The sequence below is a fragment of the Perna viridis genome, chromosome 8, assembly GCF_037379345.1.
Source record: "Perna viridis isolate PV_CMFRI_1.1 ecotype Kerala chromosome 8, ASM3737934v1, whole genome shotgun sequence".
In the NCBI taxonomy this organism is placed as follows: Eukaryota; Metazoa; Mollusca; class Bivalvia; order Mytilida; family Mytilidae; genus Perna; species Perna viridis.
The window spans coordinates 7,185,404-7,213,297 of record NC_142452.1 but is presented as its reverse complement, the minus strand read 5'-3'; the positions used below and the strand labels follow the sequence as shown (position 1 = coordinate 7,213,297).

Sequence of the window (27,894 nt, the reverse complement as noted above, 5' to 3'; positions counted from 1 at the left end):
ATTCAATGTCCACACATTTACTCAAGTATTTTATAAGCTTCCATTTTTAGCCCGATTTTTAAAAAAAAAAATCATTAAAACTATATTTGTTGTTTTCATAGGCAGTTCAGTTATGTTTGTTGCCGTATGACTTCTATACTGGTTTTAAATGACACGTCAAATGGCATCATTGCTGCATAAAATTTATTACAAAAATAATTAACAAAACAAAATTTGAACAATAATCAACAGAATCACGGGGCAATAGCATAAAACGTCACAAACATACACACAATATAGCACTAGATATCAATGGGGGGGGGGGGATATAAAAAAGCATACAATGTTATATGCCGGGTATTTTGTTAAACAATCCCACGTCATATTTCGCTCAACCTGAACACATCACAAAAAGTGTTATGAAAATTATGCTGAAAATCATTTAGACAATGCAATAGGAAGGATATGGCAACATTGAGTAAATTAAATTGTACGTATTCTACAAAAAATGAAGAGATTTTGAACCAGTTCCCTTCTACGAAACCGTGAAAAAGTCAGTCATGAAAGAATTGGGTGAGAAAGACTGGAAATATAAGACATATTCATATAGTTGTGAAAAAAACGAAAGGAGATTTATTTAGCATGTGAATAAGTAAATAATGCATCGAAATGTGAAGTTCATGACATTATCGTTTTATTCTGTAGATGTATTTCCAGAAGAAAAGTGGAGATGTTTACGACAGGTAGTGATTTCCATTGTTCTAATGGCCTGTGACAATATGGTACACATTATTCTGCAATTTGCATCGGTATAGTTTAAGATATCAATTGAATGGATTTGATTACATGTAATAGTACCAAATGGACATTTATAACATATAATAGGTAGATCACCTAACCCCTAATAACAGTGTATGATTATTAATAAATTTATTCGTTCTCCAAAATAAAGTACCAACAGCAGATTTGAGGGGGGATATAAGTAACAAGGAGATATACACCATCCTCGAATATTGAAGTGCCTTGTATGTAATGTATTTTGACATACATTGTAGAAATCTACTCAGTATATGAGATGGAATAGGATATAGTCTACCTTTCATAAACACTATTACAAAAGTACATGTAATCAACAATAACAACTGGTTTTCTCTCATTAGATCATAACAGAGCTGGATCTTTAATAAAAAATCCATATTACTTTCAATAAACATACACCATAACAATAGCTTGTATAATACATGTACATGTAGTTTATATAGTTTGCCCTTACTATATAAATCAGGACTGATGTTGTGACTGATGAATGAATTACCGTAAGACATAACTCATGAATGAATTGGGAGCCTTTCATTGAGGTAAATTGAGGACAATTTATTTTTTTACGAGAACGTTAACTCAATATTTTCTTAAAAAAAGGGGGAGAGAAAGTTCTACGAAATATGCTGACAAATACATCTAGTAAAAGCGGTTCAGTCTTTTTAAGTTACACTGTAACCAAAATTAGTAAAAGTAATGAAAAAAAACCACCTCACTTGAAGTTAATTTGGTTCTAATTTTGTATCATTTTTTACCGATTAGCACTATCTTGTTTAGCTAGTTTAAGATGAATCGCATTGTTTGAAGAGGTAAAAGGGGGATAACTCATGCAAACACCATTCAATCACATACTGCGAAAACATTTACATATTACGAAAATAACTATTTACATGTACAATTTGAATTTGATTGAAGCGGCAATATTGGACGAACATTGACATATATAACTATGAACAAGTACACGTACATGAACTGGAATGTTCAACATTTCATGAATTCACTGGACACAGAAATCTTATTTTGAACTTAAACGTGAAATTATTTTATAGGTTATAGTATAACAAAACACATTAGGCGAATAGTACTACAAGATGTAGAAGAGGAAACTTTTAAAAGAAAATTGTAAAGAAAAATATCAAAATGAACACACTGCTTACAAACCACAACAGGCAGTTTTGGCATTGCACAACCATACATATTGTTAACCAGAATCAAAGCAACATTTTAAAAATTAAAAAAAGTCAAAGTAAGTATTATGATGACTCTGGCTTGAGCTTTGTTCATTTATTTTTCTACACTCTTAGCATTTACAATATCGTACCCAAATGTATTAAAGGAAGATCTAAAGCAGACATATGGTTCTATAATGACATTTAATCACCAGCTGTATAATCTACTTAGCTTTTAAACCAAGAAGGAAATAGCATACTGAATACAAACACTTTTATCTTAGGCCAGCATACTGGTGTTAATATCCAATGTAAAGAATAGTAATGTATCGTGTTCCCATATAAAGAATGAATTAATAATTAAGATTGGACAAATGGCTTCTATTCATGCATTTGGAAATCTCAACCTGCTCCATGAGCCGTTACTTGAAGTCTCTGAAGACTAGTTGATTGATTGTTACTGATAGTGAAGTAATTGACATAACGTCAGCTGCTGTTATAAACTGTCAAGATACCATGACAGGACAGAACTAAATACTATCAGGAATGTTCCAGTTCTCACATCTGAAAGGAAAAAAAACTGTTATCAATTGTGTATACTCGGCGTCACATAAATAACATACTGTTAAAATTTGAATAAAAATATTTTCTACGACTTTATTGACACCTACCGTCGTTTAAATTGTCTTAAATGACTTGCTCATTCGTTTAGCCAAACGGCTTCTCCCTGAACAAGTCGCTTTTAGCTTGAATCATGCGTAACAAATCCTTACGGGAAAATCCCATACTAATATCCGCCATGTTGGTTTCTACGGGACGATTTGTTTACAAACGAAGTTCGTAAGTTCCCGTCGAACTCCGGTGACAATCGTCTGCTTGATTAACTTCTCGGTATTGTACATTGTTCGAGTAAAATAAATCCGAGATATCCGAAATAACGCCGAAATGCATTCTGGGTTCTTCGGTTTTTGGACAAACCATTTAAATGTAAACAACATCTCCTAGCAACCCGATCACTATAAACATGGCCGACTTTTTACAATATAAATATTGGCACCGAGAATTAAAATCTGACCGGAATTTAACGATTCAATGTTTAGGGAGAAGCTGTTTGGCTAAACGAATGAGCACGTCATTTAAGACAATTTAAACGACGGTAGGTGTCAATAAAGTCAAATACAAAATCGTGATGAGAGAATTCATTTGCATATCCAAAGGATTCTGTTAACTAATTTGCATACAAACTTGACTTTGTCTCACAAGATTAACTTTTGTTATTTAATTTCAAAATCAGTTAACAAAAGTCATGCAAATAAGTTAATATTTGCATCCCTATTTGACAAAATACGAATTCTGTCAACAAAACTGAATTTGTCAACAAAATTGAATTTTGTCATAATAATATAGAAGGGATCATAAAACAAGCCTGTATAATACAGTTTTGTACGACAAAATGATTTTGTTATGACAGAATTCAATTTAGTGTACACAAAATAGATTTTGATTACAAAAAGATCAGGTCCCATTCGGCGCCCGTATTAAAAAAGTCAACTTTTTCTCGACACGTTCAGCATTTTAAGGGGCAATATTTCTCCGAGGAAAATGTGTGCAGCGACCACACACCACGATATTAGGAATGATGGAATGGAGAGATTGCAAATTGTCGTGTTAGGCAATAAAACCTTTAAGCTTTCATTAAGTAGAAAAATCTCGATCTATGGAGAAAAAGACAGACGTCGAAATCATGATCAATGCTTCTCCATTAACTTAATACCAAGAATTCTAGGAATTACTTATCCCCAACGGGATTCTCTGAAACCAAGTTCAAATGGTATTACAATACACAATGCCAATACCGAAACTTTTTATCGCATTTAGTCCTTTAAAATTAGATAAATTAATGAAAAAAGTCATGCACTAGAAGGAATAAAAGAATCTGTATCTGGACATATTGAAGGTTCAGTCATTCGTGGACACAATGGTATATTCGGTTTTTAATTATTAATCTGTGTTCATTAAATAAAAAGTTATTCAATTTTGTTTTCTTTTAAAATCATACAGTTCGGTAGCTCATGAAGTAATTAGAACACTGCATTATTTACATAGAAAACCTAGTTTTTTTTATTCGCGGATTAGCACTTGAAAAGCCAGCTTTTTACCATGAGAATGATATATTATAAAGATATCAAATACTTCGATAAATGTATCAGTTTTACAAGTAGTGTTTCTTCTGAATACATTGTCAGTCAACATAGGAGATAATCTGTGTGCTCGATTACATAAAAACAGAATTTCATTACTTAACTTATAATGATAATTATGGTTTAACTACCACAGTAGCAGCTGTTTACTCCATCATCAAAGGTTTAAAATTTGTTTATAACCTGGCATCAATTTGAATCAAACACACCGAAAGTGGAATCGTAAATTTTCATATTTTTATGGATCTTTTCTACTTGGGGTTATCAAGTGTATACATGCGTACTTCCATGGTAGAAATGCGTGTACTGTATATTGGTACTGTTGCATTTTCCTAATGTTCTAGAAGAGTATATGGTTGACATCATTTACCCGACATCCACTCGTTTTTTTGTGGAAATTCCAATATAGCACATGTTAACAGCGGAGAAACGGATACACGTACAGATGTTACGGTGACCATGTTTTTTTCACGGATAATAAAATTCCAACGGTCATTTTGTGCACAATACTCTAAGGAACATCATGCAAAGTTTACATCTTGTCGGTTTTAGAAGTTTCAGAGGAGAAGATTTTCGAAAATTTGTCCACGACGACGACGACGACGGACGCCGGACGTAGCCTTTGGCCAGGTGAGCTTAAAAGGGAGTTTCCAGGCAATTTTTAGTGTATTTTTGCCCTAAAGACGCATGGAATTAAAATGGATAAAAATGTAGATTTCAACTGCTAGAACCCACCCCCTGGAACAGCCAATGCTTTTCCATGAAGCGTGGTGAACTGACATTGAAAATCGAGTCCTGGAAATTGGGCAAGGGGTTTAAACTAGAGGCTGTAAAGAGCCTGAATCGCTTACCTTGTTCGATAGGTAACATTCTATTTTTAGCTCACCTGGCCTATGGTCAGGTGAGCTATTGCCATCACTTGGCGTCCGTCTTCTTCCTTGCAAACAATTTTTCAAACTCTTTCCTCTGACAATACTTGACCAATTGGAACTAAACTTGGTATGAATGTTCCTTTGGGTATCCTGCATAGAACTGATGTAGGTATTTTTGATCATGATAAGTCCTACCAATGTCAAAATTGTTGGACAATATCTAGTTAAATGAAAGGCAAAATACAACCAGGTGAGCGATTCAGGCTCCAGGGAGCCTCTTGTTTTAAATGCAGCCATATTTTTCTTGGATAAAAATTCCTAACGCTCAAGCCTAAGGAACAATCATATCAATGTCAAAGGAGAAGATTTTTGAAGGAAACAACATTTAAAATAGCGAGAAAAAAAGTAAAAAAAAGAGCAATAACTCCAACATGACTGGACAGATTTACAAAAAAAACCTCACCATGCTAAGCACTTTAATCTTGGCTAGAACTTTGCTAAACCTAAAAGTTTTGAAGATATATACTTTTACCATGTCAGTATTTGGCTAAACTAACGGTTTTTGAGATATACGCAAAAAACTTGTCTGGCACCTACGTTTTATTTTTAGTAACAATGGTCATGTTTTTCGTGAGATAAAAATGCCCACATCAGTTCTATGCAAAATAGCCTAAGGAACATTCAGACGAAGTTATGTTCTAATTGGTCAAGTAGTGTCAGTGGAGAAGAGTTTTGAAAAATTATTAACGACGACGACGGACGCCAAGGGATGGCAATAAAAATGATAAATCTCAACTCGTGGATCGTTATGGTGTATCCATCAGCACCATGAAAACTGATGTATTCAACGGGTCATCGTTTTCCTTTCCTCGTTTGTCTACCCCGGACTTGACTTTATGAGCAACTCGGCGGGTGTTTCTAGAAAAGCAGAGGACGCTTACCCTACCGGTGCATCTGGTCCATGCTCCCAGTTTTTAGTGGAGTCCGAGTTGCTCATTTACTTTTGTTACTTTGTATGTATGATTTTAGTTACTTTATGTTCTTTGTTGTGTATGTCTGTTTTCCATGTCTGGTCTTTTGTCCCTGGATTACATTCTTTTGATTACCGCTATAACCTTGGTTCCCTTGATTACTCTCTCAAACACTTATGTATAGAAATATAAACTGCTTACCATGTGAATAAGCACTATTTGTAGAATTCCGTCTTTCAGCATGACTAGGATTTAAAGTAGAGGTAATAATACTGTACTCGATTGTTGTTTCGGCATCTTTTGTTGGTTTCATTGAGCAATCCCGTGCCTTGTTTACATAATTTTGTAATTTTAATGTCACTTCTGGAGGAGGATGACAATCGTAAGGCGAGGAGTAGTAACTGGCGTACCCTTCTGTTACTTTACTTAAACACGCTGGAACATGTTCCCCGACACAAAAATAAAACTCGAATAAGTAGCTGAAAAGAAAAAAAGAGTTTTGTCATACTAATAATTTTATAGTGTATACATTTGTTCTATATTACTTTCGACAACGATATAAGACCGTTACATGGTTACTGAACAGACGCAAGGCTAACGATATACGTTCAGACAACCGGAAAGGTATCAGACAAGTCCGCAGAAATGGGCCAGGGAAGTAAATTCAAAGTGAAAATAGCCTTTAAATTGATTTGAAATTAAAATATGCAGTTAATAAGAATAATTTTAAAAAAATGTTTATACTGTGTGAACCTGTATGCTTAATTATTTTTTTAATGGACAGTTTACTCTTTTTCATCCTTTTTTCCAATGACTTTAACAAACGTAAACAATGTGTAAGTACGATGCTCGATAGTAGACTGTGTCTAAATCATATAATTGGTCTGAATTCAGTTATCAAAATTTACAGTACAACAAATTTCAAAGTACCTAAATCATCGAGGCTTCATTCCTTGTATTGCACATGGTAGAACGAACCACTTGGTGATGGATTTGGCTTCCTATTTCGGTAGTTTTGGGTTTTGAGTAATTCTTGTATACAATTTATATTCGGATTTATAGCTTCCTAAATATCTGATTCTAATGCGGCTGATAAGAGATTACCTCTTGAAACACATAAGCAGCATATCGACATTTTTAATACTATTTGACAACAATATATCAGTCTACATATAATTGCTTTCGATCTTAAGAAAATTCCTCTCTCTGAGCTTGTTTTAATTGTAATTGCAAGTAATTCGCATTGATTGATTAATTGATTGATTTTCTTTATTTTTAAGTTTACAATGCCGTAAAACATTGAGTTTCTATCGTTCATAATCAATTCACAATGAAGTATGGAATGTTTGACTATGTCGTCTGCAAATCCGTCAAAAAGAGAGCATTGTCCACTTATAATAGCTAGCGACCCTAGATAAGTTAATACCATGAGTTCATTGCGTGTGCAATGGTGTTTGGAACAAAGTTTAACTAATCTGTGTTTTGTTAAAGAATAGTGGATTTTGAAAAATCGCCAAAGGTCAGGTCGTTGTTGTACCAATTTTCAATTTGCTTTCTTCATAAATAGTTATTGTTTGACTGACGACTTTTGACCAGTCTCTTGTCCGAAATGAAAGTTTCTTCAATGAAGTGCTCAAGAAATGATGACATGTCATCTTTCAATAACGTTCGTAACGAGAGATAACGAGATTGTAAGTCAAAGATGACTTGTCAGGTTTGCCAGAAATTACATTAGCGCGCGTTAGAATAAATAGCTGTTTATGAGTTATCATTACAGACGCTCTACACAACCGATCAAAGAATATCATTTTAAACTTGTCTATCAACCCCTCTATAGACCACAGTCCTAAGTTACTTACAGAAGAAGCACTTGGTGAACGTTTGTCAAAACACAATATAAACCGAGTAAAGTATCTTTGAGTCTGTTCTAACATAGATGTTTTAGTTTTGTTCAGATGACCCCAAAGTTCACATCCGTAAAGAGCTGTATTTAGAATTACACGTTTCCATACAACGGTATTTGCCACTGATGACATGCCATTCGAGTTTATATCTACGGTATGTAGTGAGTGCAAGTTACGTTTCAGTTTTTTACATGCATTATCAGTTCTATCAAACGTTCGGGCATGACAGTCTATGAGAGTTCCAGCATATGTGACTGTCTATCCTGTTAATAATTTGATCACCAAATTGAAAACCTAATTGTCTCTTAGAAGTAAACTTTTCAAGCATTGTATATGTATTTCAAACGCCATTTTTTCGCATACTTGTGGACAATGTAAAGCGAGTTTTATAGTCCCTTTTTAGAAAAGCTTAATAACGTTGTGTCATCAGCTAATAATATACCAGGAATGTGTACGTTTTCGATAAGTACATTGTAAGTCATTTTTCGATTCTGCAAGAAGTTGAATTAATCCATCGATAAATAACGAGAAGAGCCAGACAGAAATAACACGTCCCTGCCCTACTCCCTAACAAATTTTGAATGATTCACTAGATATTGACTTGTATTGAACATTAGCACTTGCAAATTTGTATCATACATATATTAATCTCCACATTTTCCCAAATATTCCTAACTTCAAAACTTTGTACAACAGGCCATCCTGCCAAATTCGGTCGAACGCTTTTGCGTTGTCTAAGAATGCAGAATATGCTACTGAGTTTCGTTCCGTGTACAAAATTACAGATTCTTTTATCGTGTAAATTGCTGGTATAGAACCGAGGTCTTTGACAAAACCATATTGAAGAGGATGAGGCATTGTTTTGTTCTGCTGAGTTAGATACACTTGAATACGGTTTAAAATTATTTTTTCTAATAATTCGCTGAGGACCGAAGTAAGCGTAACTGTAATTGGTAGGTAAAGTTCTGTCTTTATTATTTCTCTTGTACAGAGTTATTATAATACCGTGACGAAGCCGGTATACATTTAGAAAACATAATCATGTTCTAGAGTTTACACAAGTGTTCTAATACTCATTTTCCGCCATAAATAATATGTTCATAACAAACGTTGTCTGGACCAGGGGCTTTTCCACACTTCAAAGTTTTTTAACTGTAACTTAATTTCATCAACAATAATTAACTTGTGTCATCAGCTAATAATATACCAGGAATGTGTACGTTTTTGATAAGTACATTGTAACTCATTTTTCGATTCTACAAGAAGTTGAATTAATCCATCGATAAATTACAAACGTTGTCTGGACCAGGGACTTTCCCACACTTTAAAGTTTTTTAACTGTAACTTAATTTCATCAACAATAATTAACTTTTTTATCTCGTATATGCGTTTAGTCTTCATTGTAAATTACGACTACACATTACTAGTTGCTTCGCAAATTTGACAGTTCTAACATCGTTGGGAATTTTTCAGACCATTCTATGCTTACATTATCTTCCCTGTATCAATTTGATCCGATGGAACAGTGTATAAACATGTATATCAAAAGGTTTGATGTAGTGTAGTCCTAAACCGACTTAGTTTCTGCGCCCATAGCGTTGCAATTGGGGCTCAAATGATCACCTGATACACCCAGTATAGCAAAGGAGACGTTTAGATCGAATTATCTCTAAATATCTCTTATATTTTATAAGGTCTATTCATTGAAATGAATCACATACTTCAATCCCTACCTAAAGATTGGAAAGGTAACAGTTGTTTATTTCTTCGTTTTATTTTATGTATCAACCAATCAGTCAGCATATTCACATGATTATCAACCAATAAGACAACCTTTTCACTTATACAACCAACCAGTCAGATTTATCACCTGATTATCAGCCAGTTAGTATTTCACATGATTATCAACCAACAAATCGGCCTTTTCACCTGATTATAAACCAACCAGTCAGCATATATTCAACTGATTATCAACCTACCAGACAGTCAGTTCACCTGATAATCATCCTACCAGACAGCTTACTCACCTTATGTGATTATAAACCAACCAGTCAGCATATATTCTACTGATTATCAACCTACCAGACAGTCAATTCACCTGATAATCATCCTACCAGACAGCTTACTCACCTTATGTGATTATAAATCAAACAGTCAGCATATTCAGCTGATTATCAACCCAGAAGTCGGTCATTTCACCGGATTATTAATCAACCAGCATATATTTACCTGATTACCAATCGTCCAGACAGCCTATTCACCTGAATATCAACCAACCAGTAAGCATATATTCAATTGATTATCAACCAACAAAAGAACATATTTACCTGAATATCAACTAACCAGACAGCCTATTCACATGAATATTAACCAACCAGACATCCTATTCACCTGATAATCAACCAAACAGACAGCCTATTTGCCTGAGTATCAACTAACCAGACAGCCTATTTACCTGATAATCAACCAACCAGACAGCCTATTCACCTGATAATCAACCAACCAGACAGCCTATTCACCTGATTATCAACCAACCAGACAGCCTATTCACCTGAATATTAACCAACCAGACAGCCTATTCACCTGATAATCAACCAACCAGACAGCCTATTCACCTGCTAATCAACCAACCAGACAGTCTATTCACCTGCTAATCAACCAACCAGACAGCCTATTCATCTGAATATTAACCCAGACAGCCTATTCACATATATATCAACCAACCAGAAAGCCTATTCACATGATTATCGTCTAACAAGCTTTTTTAATCCGAGTTATGAGATTTTCAAGAATTGCATTATTAGTGTGGTTACATGAAAACATAGCCTTTTATTGGGTTTGCAATTGATGGAAAAGAGGGCATCTGAATCACTCATCACTATTTTACTACATGTAATAAGTGTACATATAGTCTTAAATGGGATAAGATGTTGTTTATCAATGACTATTCATTTATTTTGGGTAAAGCCGTTGGTAGGTTGGATGTAGTATTCTTTGTCTCTATAAAAAAAATATTCATCTCAAAAACACGAGTTTTATGTCAGATCTAGAGTCTGTTTTGGGTGTCATTATTCCTGTGTTTTCAGTATCATGTGGATAAGACACTACATCTATATATACCTGACAAGTATAACATTTACATACACACTGAAATTCTATTTTACCGCAATAAACTCAAGATGAGGTTAAATATTGTACAATTTGAAATCATGTTAAGCCACTTTTTGTACACTTACAGGCACAATTAGTGCATGTTACATATATGTTATAAACTACATGTACATACATGTATTGTACACAACAGATAATTTTGTTCAGTGACGGAAAATAGCTTAGTAGTTTTCTTACTATAACAAAATTATTATTGACGTTATTAGAAGCCAGTATGAAGGCGAGATTGCCATCGTATTTCAATTAAATGGAGGATGGCAAATACTGTGTGTAGCCTGAGGATACTGTATTGCAGTAAGCATTCGTAGACACCATTGTGCAAATGTGCCATTTTATTCATAGGTTAAGATCATCATTGAATGCAACGACGGAAGGAATTGATACATATGGTCAACTTTTATCTGAAGAGGTCGTTATACAGTTTTCTAGTATTGTACTTCCATCATAATTACAATAGCGATTTGCACTACAAACTGTTATTATATTTTTGACAGAATTTGATATATGGTTAAAAACAAATCGAAATGAAGAATTATCAAGTTCTTCTTGGTTTAATAAGAATGAATATTACTTCTTCCTTGAAATAACTTTATTTAATCGTTTTTGTTTGCTTCGTTGTTTGATTTTTTGTTTGTTTATTTGTTTGTTTGTTTGTTTGCCTCGCAATTTTAGTAATAATAATTATGAACAACAGTTATGTTTGATTTGTTAAGTCATCAAGTAACGCAAAATATATTTAATATTACATTCGTTGCTAGGAAACACTGTAAGCTATTGTACCTACCTGCATAAACTTGATTCATTTTTGTTTGTATATGTTGACTGTGCCCTATTTAGATTTTCGTTACTGTCTTTGCAAGCTTCTTGGATCGTCATAAAATTGTTCTGTGTACAATTTCTACAAGCATCAACACCTAAGAAAATAAAAACCAAAATTAAGAGTAGTTTTCATATTATTTCTTTTAGTTATTTAATTTATGTGAATTTTCTACATCTTTGGAATTGAGCGGTGTTTAGTTTTCTTTGTTGTATTATAAGATATATATAATATATTATATATTATAAGATAATGTACGGTATAAGACCAACAAGCCAATATTGGTATTCCATATTGCATCTTAAGTATATATATAGAGAGGTGTTTAAATACTTGTTTCTTCAGTTAATCAACGTGTACATTAAAACCAATCCTTCTCCTCAACTTTCTTTAAGTGAAATTGTCTGCTTGTTCACAAAAATAAAGTGCAAAGGACCACGAATGAATGTCGTTGTATTTATAAAGAGTACAATAGGTTCAATATTTTTCACTATTGTTTCCTTATAATTTTTCCTTTCAAAATTATTAATGTTTAACACTATTTTTAATGATGGAAACTGAGTAGTATAACATGAGGTAGAAATCCTTACCCATTCTCCAACTAAGTAGAGAAAGAAACACAACTTTAGCCACAAAACCCAGCAGCATATTTGACTCTATCAACATTATTCATTCCTGTCTGAAGTCAAAATGAACTTTGAATGGGAACAATGACTAATTATTTGTTGTGTACATATTTGGAATGTACACTTACCTGTACATTAATATCTATATTACATGTGAATTGTAAATACTGTCCTCCTACGGAATTTTTTTTTCTCAAAAATTAGAATGGTAAACATATATTTTTGAGTGGATAAAATCACCTCATCCTTCCGGTATTAGATAAAATCGTGTGAAAAAATCTTGTTGACTAAACATCCAAATTGTAAACAAAATTTACTATAAAAGTTTGGTATACTTTTTGAATAAATCAAGCGGTGTTAAAACTATTATGCAGACATAGGTATCTCCTTTTTCATAAATATGAAGTAATACCTTTAAAAGGTGTAACTTCAATACGTGCATTTTTGAGTTCATGTCTCAAATAGTGTGACTAGACTTTATTTATTCTGTTATAATTTACTGCCTATTTACAGAAAAAGTTTAAAATTTCTTTTATGATAAGCCGATAACCAATATTTACCTAGCCTATTTATATTAGGTACTCCTATCTCCCAACTAAACTAGGTATGCGATATTGAAAGGAAAAAAATGAACCATCTATATAATTTGCCGAGGCCAGTCTTCTTCAGTTTTCAATTCAATATTTTTTCAAATCGTTTATAGTAGTTCCAATTCATAGATTAAATATGGTAAGTAATTATTAACCTTAATACTCATATCAGTCGTATTGCGATTCAAAATACATCCAACCGTGCAATCTGGCTCAAGACAATGCTTAAGTTGTGATGTTCCACTACATTTGTATCTACTACGTCCCTATTATTATGAGATTATACGATAGTAGGGACAGTTAGGGTAAAACTGATTATTTTACAACAAAAGACTAGATATGACACGTGTGACCCTGACAAGACCCCAGTCACTCACAAATGGACAATTCAACATAAGGGAGCGCCACTTCCGGTTTTCCAAGTAAACAATGCATGCAAATTAAATTTTCGGGAAAATGCATTTTTACTTACTGAATATTGAACATGTTTAAGATGCGGAAGTTTCATTCAGAAAAAAAATCATATATAAACATGAATATTTATAATATGTATAAGTTTTAAGTGGCAATCAAAATTTGATATCCGTATTGAAAATACAAGTACATGTACCATCAATGTCAAGACACCAGTATGCGTATATTAGGTAATCTAATTTTTCCAGTTTTAATAAATTGTGATAACTTAGTCTAGAAACTATAAGTGATCCGTCCCAAATTTGGAGTAGTTTTGCTACATGTACAGTGTACATATGTTTACAGTAAATAATTATCGACTGCATTCTCCATGAATAAGTTTTTGTAACAAAAAATATATTCATTCTTCCGGAAATATGCTGGTCCGAAGCAATGATTTGAAAACGTTTGGACGGCCAGGCTTATATTTTGTATGCAGCTGATCATTACAAACATTAACAAGATGTGCAGAACTTTCAAGGATTGAACACTAAACCTAGGAGGTCATCTTTAAACAGAACTTGTATGACATAAGTGTTTAAAATGTTACGTCATTGGTCTTCATGAACGTAATTTGGTTTTTATACCTTACTTCTCAGTCTGTATTTTGCTAAGGCATGGTATCTCGTCACAGTGAGTGTATATACATGCAGTAGTATTTTTGGTCCTTATGAACAGTGTGTGTGATGGTGGCGGTGTGTGTATGTGATGGATGGATGGTGCATGCGTGTGATATGTCTGTACTAGATATAATATTGAATATAATTTTGTGTTGTATATAGGGTCTTCATGAACGAATAGGTTGATGATAATACTTATATAATTATCTATCTGATTGTTGCTGCATTTACATATTGGAGTATATATTTTGAACATGATGTTCTTGAACAATTCATATTTTTAAAATGTGTGTCTTACTTCCAGTCTTCATGTACGCTTCTAGATTTATTGTATATTTTGTCTTCATGAACAACTTGGTGTGTTTATAACTGGTCTTCATGAACTGTAGGTGCTTACATATACTGGAATTACTTTATTAGAGCGTATTGATCACTGGTTTTCATGAACAGATAGTGCAATATCAAATATATATTTGTATTGAACACTGTATATCTTCGTAATGAAGGAAATAAAATTAATATATATCAGTCTAAGATCTAGTTTATATTTATTTTTCGGTAAGAATGGTTCAGTCCAGTAATACATGTACTTGCAGGACTAAGTCAAGTCAAACAATTTGAACTTTTCCGATTAATGAGAAGATATGTATTTTTGACAAAAATAGTATGAACTTAGCTTTGTCAATTTCCTTATCTATCAATTGTGTGTGCAGTACATATACATGTATTACAAAGGGAGATGTGGTGACTTAAGAACATATATTAAATTCGTATAATGAGTGCGTACATAATTGAGGGAAACTCCTGAATTTTAACGATTTTGGAGCCAGTTTTTCAGAGCCTATACTACGTTCATGGTATGCATATGTGATAAATAACCTTTATTTCATCTTTAAAATGTGTGTTTTTATTTTTGTTACTTTTTCCGAAAGTACGCAACTGCGTATTTGCGTATAGGCAGCTACGCACTGGCTGTGACCCGACCATAGAACAATATGTGCATGTGTCGAAATGATTTCACCAGAGCGAATCCGTAGGTTTACTGTTATTGTTCTTGTAATTTGGCTAATTAAAAGTATTTCAGGGAAGAAAAAAGGAAGATTTTGATCCGAAGTGGGTGACAACCTGGCAATTTCAGAACAAGGTTTCATTCGTTCATGACGTCCAAATTAAACGTCATTTACTCAACTATTGTTCAACTTTTGACAAAGTTCTTCAAAATATCATTTTCCTGTCCGCCCGCCCCACATTCTTCTCTACATTTAACTTAGTTACATGTATACTTAATAAACAGGCATTTTCCTGTCCGCCCGCCCCACATTCTTCTCTACATCTAACTTAGTTACATGTATACTTAATAAACAGGTTAGTCCATTGAATTAAATGTCATGGTTTGACCGTGTCTGGCGAACTAATCTATTCATAATACATCTTTAATCAGACATTTATACAGAACTCATAACAATATTATCCGATGTCGAATTTCACCCATGAACAGTGAAAAATCCTAACTTTACAAATTGGATTCTATGCCTTAAGGTTTTAAAGTTACGCCATATCTCTATAAATGAACCTTTCAAATATTTAGATACGAGATTACGAAAGATTAAAGTCTGAAAATTTTCAGGGTTGGTTGTAATATTAATATTGATAATCAATATATTGTGATGAGCAAACCATTTTATAATTCTAAAACGGTTTTGAAAAGTTTACTTCTAAAAGTTATTCAGTTTCCCTTAGCTAAGAAATATCTGCAGTTTTAAAATATTTAGAGTAAAATAATGAAATTAAGACTAATTCAACTTTACTTTTGTACATGTAAGTATTTTCTTAATTATTTTTACCCTGAAATCCGGTGCCAGATTTTATATGGTTGTAGTATGTTTTTCAACGAAATATTCTTCTCCCCCTTTTTTGGGGGCTTTTCCATTTATCATAATCATGATTCACGTCAAGACGTCTGTCGACAGTGGGTAAATAAAATAGCGGAGAGGCAGAAATTAATCGATTCTACTTTTTCAATCTCGTATTAGATGATCGAGAGAAAATGTGTTGGCATATCAATATATTTGTTCACATTTGAAAATAAATCATATTAAAAATGCGTGCTATATACTAATGAATATGTAACATTAACACGTGGATTATTTCGGTGCTCAACAATTTAGTACATACCACCCGGATATATATATGAACATGAACCCACACAAAAGATCGAACTGACTGAACTTACAATGTAGGTTCAGCAGATACCCGATTTCAAAGTCTGGATAAGTTGTAAAAAAATGAGGAGCTGATACTAGTCCTTGTTTACTATTATGATTCAGTTTATTTTACATGGGAGATGATTATCAAAACGTTATTCGGTGTAGATCACACACGAGATTTAAGAATTTATTATTAAAACATAAAAAACGACTGTATTTTTTTGTTTTATAACATATGTCAAAGCTTCCGATCGTATCGACATTTAATGTTTTAAATATATGTCAACCTGTCATTTACAATCACAATTTATAGTACATGTGTTATAATGCGTACCTGTAAAATATCGTTAGTTCACTTACCGGCAAAATATAGGATTGACAGTAACACATATAATAACTGCAAATATTCCATGTGTGTGATTCTGCTATTCACCTTTTATTCCGAATCATTATATGATCCTAATGTGTCAAACCATACTTCGAATAGAAAGTGAACCTTGGCTTCCCATGTAGATAAAACGTTTATTCATATGGAAATAAGCACACCTGTTTACAGGTGTAAATAGATTTAAGCAATTAGTACGATACTACGCGACACAATATCGGAATTTCCGGAGTCAGTTAACTAATTGATCTCAATTTGAGAGCCATTCATTAAATTCCAGACGAACAGGACCGATGCTCATATTGATTTATTGAATTTGAAATCAACAGGCGATAGCATTACTCCTATGAACTTAGAAAATATTCCGTGTCAGCAATATTTTTAACTTTCGCTAGGAAATCTCCTATAAATAGGTCTTTCATCATAGAAATTGATTTCAATTCAGGAAAACGTCAATTAAAGGGTTAGATGAGACGAGATATGCAAACATAATTATACCACCACGGTAAATATCAGCAGCTGTCGTCTCCAGATGAGAAGCTGTTACAAAAACACAACTTAATACCTTTGACAGAACTTCGATCTAAGTATACATAATCGTTGTCTATCTCTTTTTCGGGTTTATTAGAGTAAATCAAAATGATAAACCACATTTTACAGACAAGGACGATATTTGTCCATTGTCTTTATTATATATTTTAACTAGCGCAACATGTGAATGTTCAACTGATCTCAGGTTTATTGATTTACATGTCCCATCCTTAACAAGTACAAAATTTATGTGATTTATCAAAACGCTCTTTCCTTGTCATAACCAATCAACTAAATTGTACGTCTTTATCACTGCTTCTGTCGGATATAGCTAAAATCTTAATTATACATATTATGCAGGCCTTTGATTGGCTTTCTATTTTAAAATGCAATGTATGTAGAGGGAAAAGGTTAAGTTAACCTCTCCGGATTTATTTTGCAGAAGCTGCTTAAGTGACGAATGACCTTCATTTTTCAGGTTCCTAAAGTCTGCATCAAATATGCTGACCATTCGTAGACTTTAGCGTTTTTGACAACCCTAAAAATGTGCTGTGTATACTAGAAGAGGGTCGTGATGCGCGAGATTTCTGTCTTTAAAAGCCAAATAATGGCCATCTCTTTGTGTTCTCTGGTTAACATATGAACCTATATACATGTACACCTCCTGAAACGTGTAACATTCCCATTTTAGCGTGCTTCGTGTGCTTCGTGTGCGTGTTTCGTGGAATCGTGTACCGTGCAGCATGGGCTTCGTGTGCGTGTGCCTTTCGTGTGAGCACTTCGTGCTTCGTTCTTCGTGTATCGTGTAACGTTCTTCGTGCAACAGTTCTGTATTCTGATTGGATGATAAAAATAGCTCCTATGGTAGATCAGTTTTACGGAATATCGTTGTAATTTCGTTTTCTATGCCAAAATCAATGTTCCTTTTCATTGAAAAAAAAAACAAAAAAAAAACGATATTTTGTCAGGAATCAATACTTGTAGATATTAATTGTTTTCAAACATTCGAACATTATTTGTACAAATAATAAAACACTGTAAATATTTGAATGGCCTTCCTGAATGATCGGGGAAAAAATTCCCGAACTATAACTTTATGATTTCATGGCGATCATTCCCTAGTGGTAATAGTTTGTCTTTTGAGAATAAAAATTGAGTATAAATTACTAAAATTTCATGAAATTTCAATATTTTCATACTCCCAGACCAATGAAAATGTTTTTGCAATGTACCATCCATAATAAAATGGACATATTTCATATCAACAATGTAATGTTCTTTTTTAGCCTAATAAGATGGTATTGCATTAGTTGAAAATGGCTTTATTATTTTAAAAAAGAGTACTTTTTACCAATATTTTATGAAATTTTGGTATTTTTGTTCTCCTGGAACAAGGAAAATGTGTTCCCAATGATCCATATACAACAAATATGGACATTTTTCACATAAAAATTACTTTCTTTTCATATTTAGAGCAATAAGATGGTATCGCATACCCCAATTTTCTGAACTTTTAATAGGTTTCTTATTCCAAGACCAGTCAAAATGTTTTTACAATGTACCATGTATTACATGTATAAAATGGACTTTTTTCATATCAATAATGCAATATTTTCTTTTTTAGATAAATAAAATGGTATCGCATTAGTTAAAATAGACAAATTATTTTAGAAAAGAGTATTGTTACTAATACTTTATGAAATTTTGTATTTTTGTTCTCCTGTGTTCCCGATGATCCATATACAACAAATATGGACATTTTTCACATAAAAATTACTTTCTTTTCATATTTAGAGCAATTAGATGGAATCGCATAACCAAAAAACACTCTATTATCTAAAAATTGAGTATATCTTACCCTAATATTATGAAATTTTAATATTTTCATACTCAGAGACTAATGAAAATGTTTTCGCAATGTACCATGTATAATAAAATGGATATTTTTCATATCAACAATTCATTATTTTCTTTTTTAGATAAATAAAATGGTATCACATAAGTAGAAATAGCTAAATTATTTAAGAAAAGAGTACTTTTTACCAATACTTTATGAAATTTTGGTATTTTTATTTTCCTTGAAGAAGGAAAATGTGTTTCCAATGATCCATGGACAACAAATATGGACATTTTTCACATAAAAAATTACTTTCTTTTCATATTTAGAGCAATAAGATGCTATCGCATATGCAAAAAAACACTCTTTTATCTTAAAATTGAGTATATTTTACCCCAATTTATTGAAATTTCAAAATTTTAATACTTTGAGACCAGTCAAAATGTTTTCACAATTTCATATTCAAAGCAACATGATTGTATGGTAAAAATACTTTATCTGCTAATTTTTTTTTAGAATATTCCTTCAATTTAAAACAAAAACTTTCAACATTTTCATATTTCCAGACCAATGACAATGTTTTCGCAATATACGATGTATAACGAAAATTAACGTGATTTTATATCAAAACATTTATAGACATTTAGAAATTGTGTATATCGAATGTGTTTATTAAAGTATAATACACAGTGATGTAAAATTACATGCAAGATGTTAGCAATCAATAAAATACGACGAACACGTACACTGTATATCATGAATTATTATGTGTTTCGTTTTGCAAGTTAGTTTTCGAAATATACCAATTACTGAGAAGAATACTTCCGGCGGATTCGATCATTCGTTTATCATGCTTCGTGCAACGTGTTTCGTGTGTCTTTCGTATATCGCGTGCTTCGTGGAGGTGTTTCGTGTGTTTCGTGTGAGTGGGATTGGGAACTTTTCAGGAGGTGTATTTGTAAGTCTAGTGAGTATTATCCTATGTTGATTGAAGACGACATTTTGATCGTTATGGTGGGTCGTTATGGTGTATCCATCTGCACCATGAAAACTGATTTATTCAACGGGTCATAGTTTTCCTTTCCTCGTTTGTCTACCCCGGACTTGACTTTTTATGAGCAACTCGGCGGGTGTTTCTAGAATAGCAGAGGACGCTTACCCTACCGGTGACCTGGTCCATCCTCCAAGTTTTTAGTGGAGTCCGAGTTGCTCATTTGCTTTTGTTACTTTGTATGTTTGATTTTAGTTACTTTATGTTCTTTGTTGTGCGTGTCTGTTTTCCTTGTCTGGTCTTTGTCCCTGGATTACATTCTTTTGATTACCGCTATAACCTTGGTTCCCTTGATTACTCTTTGAATAGCGAGGTACTGTCATTATAACATTCTGCAAAAGTTTTTTCCACAGTGGGTTTAATGTCGAGATGATGATGGAGGAAGTCTGACTCATTATGGGTGATAACTGATAAGGGATATATAATGGTCATTTTGGTGGATGTAATTAACTAAAACTGGTTTAGTTGGCTGACAAAAAAAAATGTAAGAAAAAATAAATATGACTGTGAACAGTGAATTTATATCAATTTATTCTACACAGCACAAACTTGCACCGACAATTGATACTGTTGTGGATTATAACACCATGATGATTGGTTTTTTTTTCGCACGACCGCCCCTTATACGGGGGATTCTGTTAGTAATGCCAGTTAGTAGTAGAAGGTAGCGGAGCCAAGCCTTCGGGATACCTGACCGAAGAACTCAGAGTATGTCCTACTAGCGGCTGGGCTGCTGTGTTGACGCTCTGGCCTACTCCCAGACCCCACGTGGGTCCGAGAGCGTTTCCCATCTCTAATAACTTGGGAGTACGTCAACGTGTAGTGTATAACACCATTTGTCTGTTACCCGTTATAAACTCAGTTTATGCGTTTATTTAACACCAACAGAACACCATACATGTATACACATTCAGAACAATGAGAGTGATAAAACAAATGCACAACACTTGAAATACATCTAGTTGATGTACATATACGTATATATAAGCATTCTCAGTTAACGAAGTTTACAGGACATTTTACTAGCAAGATAAAACTGACACGTTGCAGGTCGGTTCGAGCTTCTCACTAATTAGATATGTTTTTGTAAAGTTGATAACCACCGCCAGTATTGCTTAACTCAGTTAATATAGATGACACCTATAGTTATATTAACATTAGACGACGGTAAACGTGTCCTTGGCAATGGTGATTATATTTTGCTTATTTATGACCACTAATTAGGTGTGCGTTTTGTTGGTATACATCTTATTTTAAATTGATTTTTTTTTTTAAATTGCGTTAATGGGACGGCTATGAGTTCTGTTTGTTTGTTTGTTAGGGTTTAACGTTCGAGCAGCAATATTTCAGCTATATTCAGGCGATGAACATGAAATTGATGATAAAATGAACATGAAATGATGATGAAATGAAAAAGGGATGGGACATAAGGATAATGGGGTCGACAAATTTTGATTGCCACTGGAAATAGGGAAAGATGGGTAGGGTCGGGCAAATTAGCCTCCTGTGGCGGAGCCCTATGGTTCCTACTCCGGGAGAATACCACAGTAGGGTTCTTTAACGTGCGAGGAACGTGGCATCTTTCCCAACATGGTGCACCACTATGGTTTGCGGTCAGGTTTTCCGTATTATAGCCTGACAACCCAGCATGTAACACGCCAGGGGTACCCCATTCTACCAACTGGGGCACACATCCCATTTGCTCTGTGGGCAGAGCGCCCTAACCCCCGGCTAGGGTTCTGAGCACTATTTAGTCGCCTTTTACGACAAGCTTAGCGCTGCTGCAGGCTTATTCTTTTAACACCCGGACCTGCACGGGGCGCTATGAGTTCTGAATCGAAGTAGTAAAATTATAATGTTTAGTTTTAGGATGGCGAAACGATGATTGGAGATTACAGTATGAACAACATCAAGTAACTTGATGAACCTTAAATATTAAAACATACAGCTTTCTGTGATTATTTAAATGATTTGCTCTAAGGTTTGTTTTCAGCAGAAACTGAACCATTAATTTCTTTCCTATCAATCATTTCACAAAGGAAACACTAGAGAAAAACCAGATTCTAGCTCCAGTGGAATGTTTTTTTTATATCTACAAAGTATATTATTGAAAAAAATCTGAACTCTTTCAGTAAAATTCTCAAGCCAGTATATTGTGTTGTATCAATCAACATTTTTCAGTAGGGCATTGCTACGTAGTACATGCCCCAATAATTACATAAACCTATCCATGAGCCGGACGTTTTGTTGTTGGAATGTTCTTAATTACAATCAAGTATTTACATTAGGTTAATTATGAAATATTGCCCATTATAAGTACGTTCTGCTGGCAATCGTATCAAGTCTGGAAAATTTCCCTTTGATTTGAATATTTCAAAGTGAAGCACATACAATGTTCATAATAATATACATGTTTGCAAGTAGTTGTGCGTTGATTGTCAAATTTATATTTCAATTTTCTGTTTGTCTATAAGTAGTCACCTATAATTTCCCTTAGCATATCTCTAGAACAGCCTACTGTGCAGTAACGTAGTAATACCAGTCGCAGAATATTTATACAGCGCTTATTTTAAACAAAAAATCATGCACTTCAATATAATCATTTGTTATTGATATCGTAATATTAAATTCTTATACTAAATGTTAATTATGCATTGAACTTTAGAAATTGAAAATCTATGGAAGCTCCTTAGTACAAAAATCATATTCAACACCATTAACTAGATCCTTTAATCTCAGTTTCCGCTATATCATTAAACAATCCTAGTTTCTGGGATTTGATATATCGCATCTTCAAAGAACTTGAGATAAAGGATACTACAGATACTGTGAAGTCAGACATATCTTGACCTAGACTTCAAGATCGATGGTAAAGGAAATATATTGACCAAACTATACGACAAACGCGATGACTTTTCATTCCGTATTGTCAACTTTCCTTTCATCTGTGGCAACATCCCTTCAGCACCTGCCTCTGGAGTTTCCATATCACAACTCATACGTTATGCCAGAGCTTGCAGTAACTACGCAGACGTTTTGTATCGCACTAGTCTTCTTACAATTAGTCTTCAGGAACAAGGTTATGTTGCTACAAGATTGACGTCATCATTACAGAAATTTTATGGTCGTCATCATGAACTCGTGAATCGTAACGGTGTATCCATCTGCACAATGAAAACTGCTTTGTTAAACGTGTCATAGTTTTCCATTTCTCTTTCGTCAACCCGGGCTTGACTTTTTATGAGCAATACGGCGGGTGTTTCTAAAAAAATCAGTGGACTCTTGCATTATCGGTGCACCTGATCCATGCTCCCAGTTTTTAATCCGAGTTGCTCATTTACTTTTCTCACTTTTGTCACTTAGTATGTATTATTTTTGTTATTTTATATACTTTGTTGTGCATGTTTGTTTTCCAAGTCTGGTCTTTGTTCCTGTTCTTTTGATTTCCGCTCTTAGCTCCCTTGATTACTCTTTTGATCACATTCAGTGCAGCTATTGAAATAAATACCTTCAAGCTGTCATTAAAACGACAGTTTCTAAAGATTACTTGTCTCTGATAGCAACAACAATTCCTGAATGGCATTACTGAGGACACGACTTTTTTAATTTGTCAAAACTTTCTGTCTATATTGACCTATGCTTTCATGGAAACTATGTTCATATATTCTTTATCATTATATATATATATATACAACGTCTCAGAATGTGACGACTCTATTCGCTACACTGCTCCATCGGATCAAATTGATACAGGGAAGATAACGTAAACTTATAGAAGGGTCTGAAAAATTCCCAACGATGTTAGAACTGTCAAATTTGCGCAAATTTTGGTCGTTCCCTCCGCGGGACTCGAACTCGTACCTCTGTGACATCTATGGCAACACCGCCTGCACTAAATCCAGCACCCTAGACCACTCGGCCAGCTAGGCTATATAAAAATATAGCTTTTGCTGGGCGGGTCATTCCTCCTCGTAGGATTAATCTAGGGCTGTAACTTTGTACACGATGTATGGTAGTACGGGACAGTTCATCTAGGTGTTATTATGTAGATTATATGGATAGGTGCATGTCTGTGGTTATACTAGTTTTATAAGGTCTTACATGTAATAACCCTTTGAATGTTAGGTCAAAAATGAATAGAAACAAAAAAAAAAACATAGGCAAGATTCGATGTAAACTAATTCTAAAAAATAAAAAACGTAGGTATATAGTGGACAAATATCCTAACTTGTGAATCAAGGTTCAAAGAAAAGTCAATAGTTTAAAAATCAGATCTTCTACCCATAAATCTATAGATGACAGTCAATAAAACCAAATGCATTTTCCTTGAAAGAATGTGCGTTATAAACTATATTTCCGTAAAATACCATTTTTCATTGAAACCTGCAACTGCTATTACAGTTTTGTATAAAACTTTTGTAACGTTAAAAAACAGTTATTAATATTTTAAGAAGTTCGTGATATCGATATCCCTGGTGCAAAAGCTTTACCGAGAGGAATTTGTTGCGTGCATTAAAATCTAAATTCTTAGGCAAGAAAATGTGTACGAGTAATATCATCGTTAGACTTAGTCAGCTCAAGTTCGTTTGGCTAGATATCTTGAACGTCGTTTACGAAGTTAGGATTATTTAATGTGGAATACAATTGTATAAAAATTCATACAAAAATGATTTTATACTCGTACTTTGTCTTATCAAGTCCTTTTGAAATGACCAATTTAGTGCAGGAAATACAACAAAACCATTTACTATCGGCACTGTTTAAATTTATATAATTGGATTCCCGTTGTGGGAAGGTTATATTGTGTGTGTATGATATATTATAGATGAACATTTTGACTCCATTTTCCATATAAAACTGCAATATTTTAAAGTGATACTAATCTAAAATTTAGAGTGAGATGAGTAATGCCTTCCAGTAAAAATGCCAGATCAAACCAATTATTGAAAAAAAATAATGAGAAATTAAGAAAAAGCAATGGAAAAGTTTCAGATATCTAAAGAGGACAAGGCCTAATATTACAGCTGTCTGGAAGAAGAAATTTATGACATATGTAAACCTGTTTAAATATATGCTCTTAACCCAAATGAGTTGATAGACCTTGGAGGTAAGGACGTAACTCAAGTGTAAACTAGAGAAACGCGAAGTGTAAGTTAACATTTTTATGTCGCCAATAATGACTTCAAATAGTGTTCTATGCAGATACATTGACTTCATCATGACACCTACCTCATGTCAAAGAGATTACAAATTCAATTTATCCTTTATTAAACATATGGACATCAAACTAATTACGGAAAAGATGTGAAGAGAAACCGAGGCTACATCTCGATTCGATATTAACATAACGCTTTTGATGTACAAAGGGGACAAACTGTATGGTGATCAGCAAGCTTAAATTAGGTGCTCTATACCCTAGATAGATTCTCTGCAAGATCAGAGATTAAAGAACAAAATCTTATATCAATGATAAGAAATAAATGAATGAAGAGAAAAGTTAATAGGTTGAGTTATCTTTTGAAATAATCTGGTTTTTTTTTGTCATTCATGGCATTTCCAAAAATCATTTAAACAAACAACTTGACTCAAATATGTGTTTGCAATAATTTAAAATGATAGAAAAAATATCAAGGTTACTAGAAGATATTAAATCAATGAAGGAAAAGATGCAGAGAAATCAAGTTTACTATTCAATTTAAATTCAAAGTTTAATGTATTCAAGTATACAGGAAGACAAGCTCTTACTGTCTGAAATACATTACTAATACAGATTTAAACAGCTAAAACTATGTGTTCTAAACCCGAATCTGTCCGAGTTAATTTATCAACAAAGAGAGAATCATCTGCTCATTTTGCCATTTATTAGACTTTCGAAAAATGTTTTAGACAAGAAAAAAAAAGATTTTTTTATATTTATTTTCAAAGACCTATTATGTGTACAAACCAATGAGATCAAACAATATTTAATATAAGAATTAAATTCATTTACAGAGTAGACATGTGATCAACTTTATAGCTCACCTGGTCTTCGGCCAGCTGAGCTATAAACATCAATTGGCGTCCGTCGTCGTTAACAATTTCTTCAAACATCTTTTCTTCTGAAAGTACTGAATGGATTTGAATGAAAATTAAGAGGATTGTTTCTTGGAGTATTCTGCACAAAATGACTGCTTGCATTTTTTATCTGTTTAAAACATGGCCGCCGTTACTAAAAATAGAACATAGGGGTCAGACTGTAAATTTTTGCATATATCTCCAAAAGTGTTAGGTTTAACAAATTTCTGACGGGGTAAAAGTAGTCAACATGATGAGTTCTATCTGTGGTTTTTGGTGAAAATCTGTTGACCCATGTTGGAGTTATTGCCCTTTTTTGGACGTTTATTGCTGTTTGTGATCTTATTACTATCAAAAATCTTCTCCACTGAAACTACTGAATGGATTTGAATGAAAATTAAGATGAATATTCCTTAGAGTATCCTGCACAAAATGACCGTTTGGATTTTTGCTCGGGTAAAAAACATGACCGTCGTTATTAAAATAGAATATAGGGGTCAGACTGTAAATTTTTGCATATATCTACAAAACCGTTAGGTTTAACCAAAAAATGACATGGACAAAGTATTCAACATTTCAAATTTTGGTGAAAATCTGTTGACCTATGTTGGAGTTATTGCCCTTTTTTGGACGTTTTTCGCTGTTTTTGATGTTATTACTTTAAAAAAATCTTCTCTTCTGAAACTAATCTACAGAATTCAATGAAAGTTGGATTTTTTGGTTTTTATTATGGCATCCTGAACAAAATGACCATTTTGATTTTAGATTGTTGAAGAAAAAGGCCGCTGTTATTAAAAATATAAGATAGAGGTCAGACAGTAGTTTTTTGCATATATATCCAAAACCGTTAGGTTTAGCCAATATCTTTCAATTGCTGAAATGATCCTTATAATAAGGCCTACAAGTCTTTAGGGATCGAAGTTGTCAGACAGCTCCATGTCAGAGTTATTGTCCTTATGATCCTTATAATAAGTCCTACAAAGTCTTCTTGTAGTCAAAATTGTCAGAAAACTCCTTGTAAGAGTTATTGCCCTTGAAAGGGGGAAAATTTAACCGGATGAGCGATTCATGCTCCTGGAAGCATCTTGTTTAAGTCATAAATTTTACGAAGTCGTATATAAAACAGTTTTTGGACATGCACATGTACATTAACGGCTCTATATGTAAGTGCTACGGGATTCTAGAATTTAACTTAACATAAATAATGCAAAAAGTTCAGAATTCCTCGAATTTTAAAACAATTTGTTATATATCACTTATGGATTAAAATGTATGGATAATATTGTAAGAAATAATTCTTCAACAAAAAAAATCAACTTAAATATTGGCGGAGGATACAAAAATTATACTGTTACAAATTCAGTAACTGGTTTCCTGCAGTGTTAATAATATATATCGGTTGATAAGATATGATGAATTATGAACTGTTTTACGTGATATGAAACTTGTAAGATTTTTCAAGCGACGACAGTGCTATAGCCTCAGTCTAAACTGAAACCATTCTATGCGAATGAATGAATACATGCATAAAATAGAGTTTCAAATATCTTTTTTAAATGGTAAAGACAACAGTTTTATTACCGATATGTAAATAGTTTTGAACCAATTTACATCTCTGTAGCTCAAACAGTTCTAGC

At 33.4% G+C, this 27,894-nt stretch overlaps 1 protein-coding gene across 3 annotated transcripts in view; it reads right to left on the bottom strand.

Annotated features, from left to right (window-relative positions):
* Positions 1-168: 168 nt before the first annotated feature.
* Positions 169-27,894, bottom strand: part of LOC148609141 (uncharacterized) — a 44,690-nt gene continuing 16,964 nt past the window's right edge. Inside the window, exons 1-4 of one of the 3 annotated variants that reach the window (XM_088540385.1) lie at positions 16,760-16,958; positions 11,871-12,000; positions 6,213-6,490; positions 169-2,531 (exon numbers count right to left, since the gene is read on the bottom strand). In XM_088540385.1, the coding sequence (XP_088396511.1) occupies positions 2,464-2,531; positions 6,213-6,490; positions 11,871-12,000; positions 16,760-16,811 (528 nt within the window). In that variant the 5' untranslated portion in view covers positions 16,812-16,958 and the 3' untranslated portion in view covers positions 169-2,463. Of the gene's footprint in view, positions 2,532-6,212; positions 6,491-11,870; positions 12,001-12,493; positions 12,612-16,759; positions 16,959-27,894 lie in introns of those variants that run through there. The other 2 variants (XM_088540386.1, XM_088540384.1) reach the window with 2 other exon arrangements.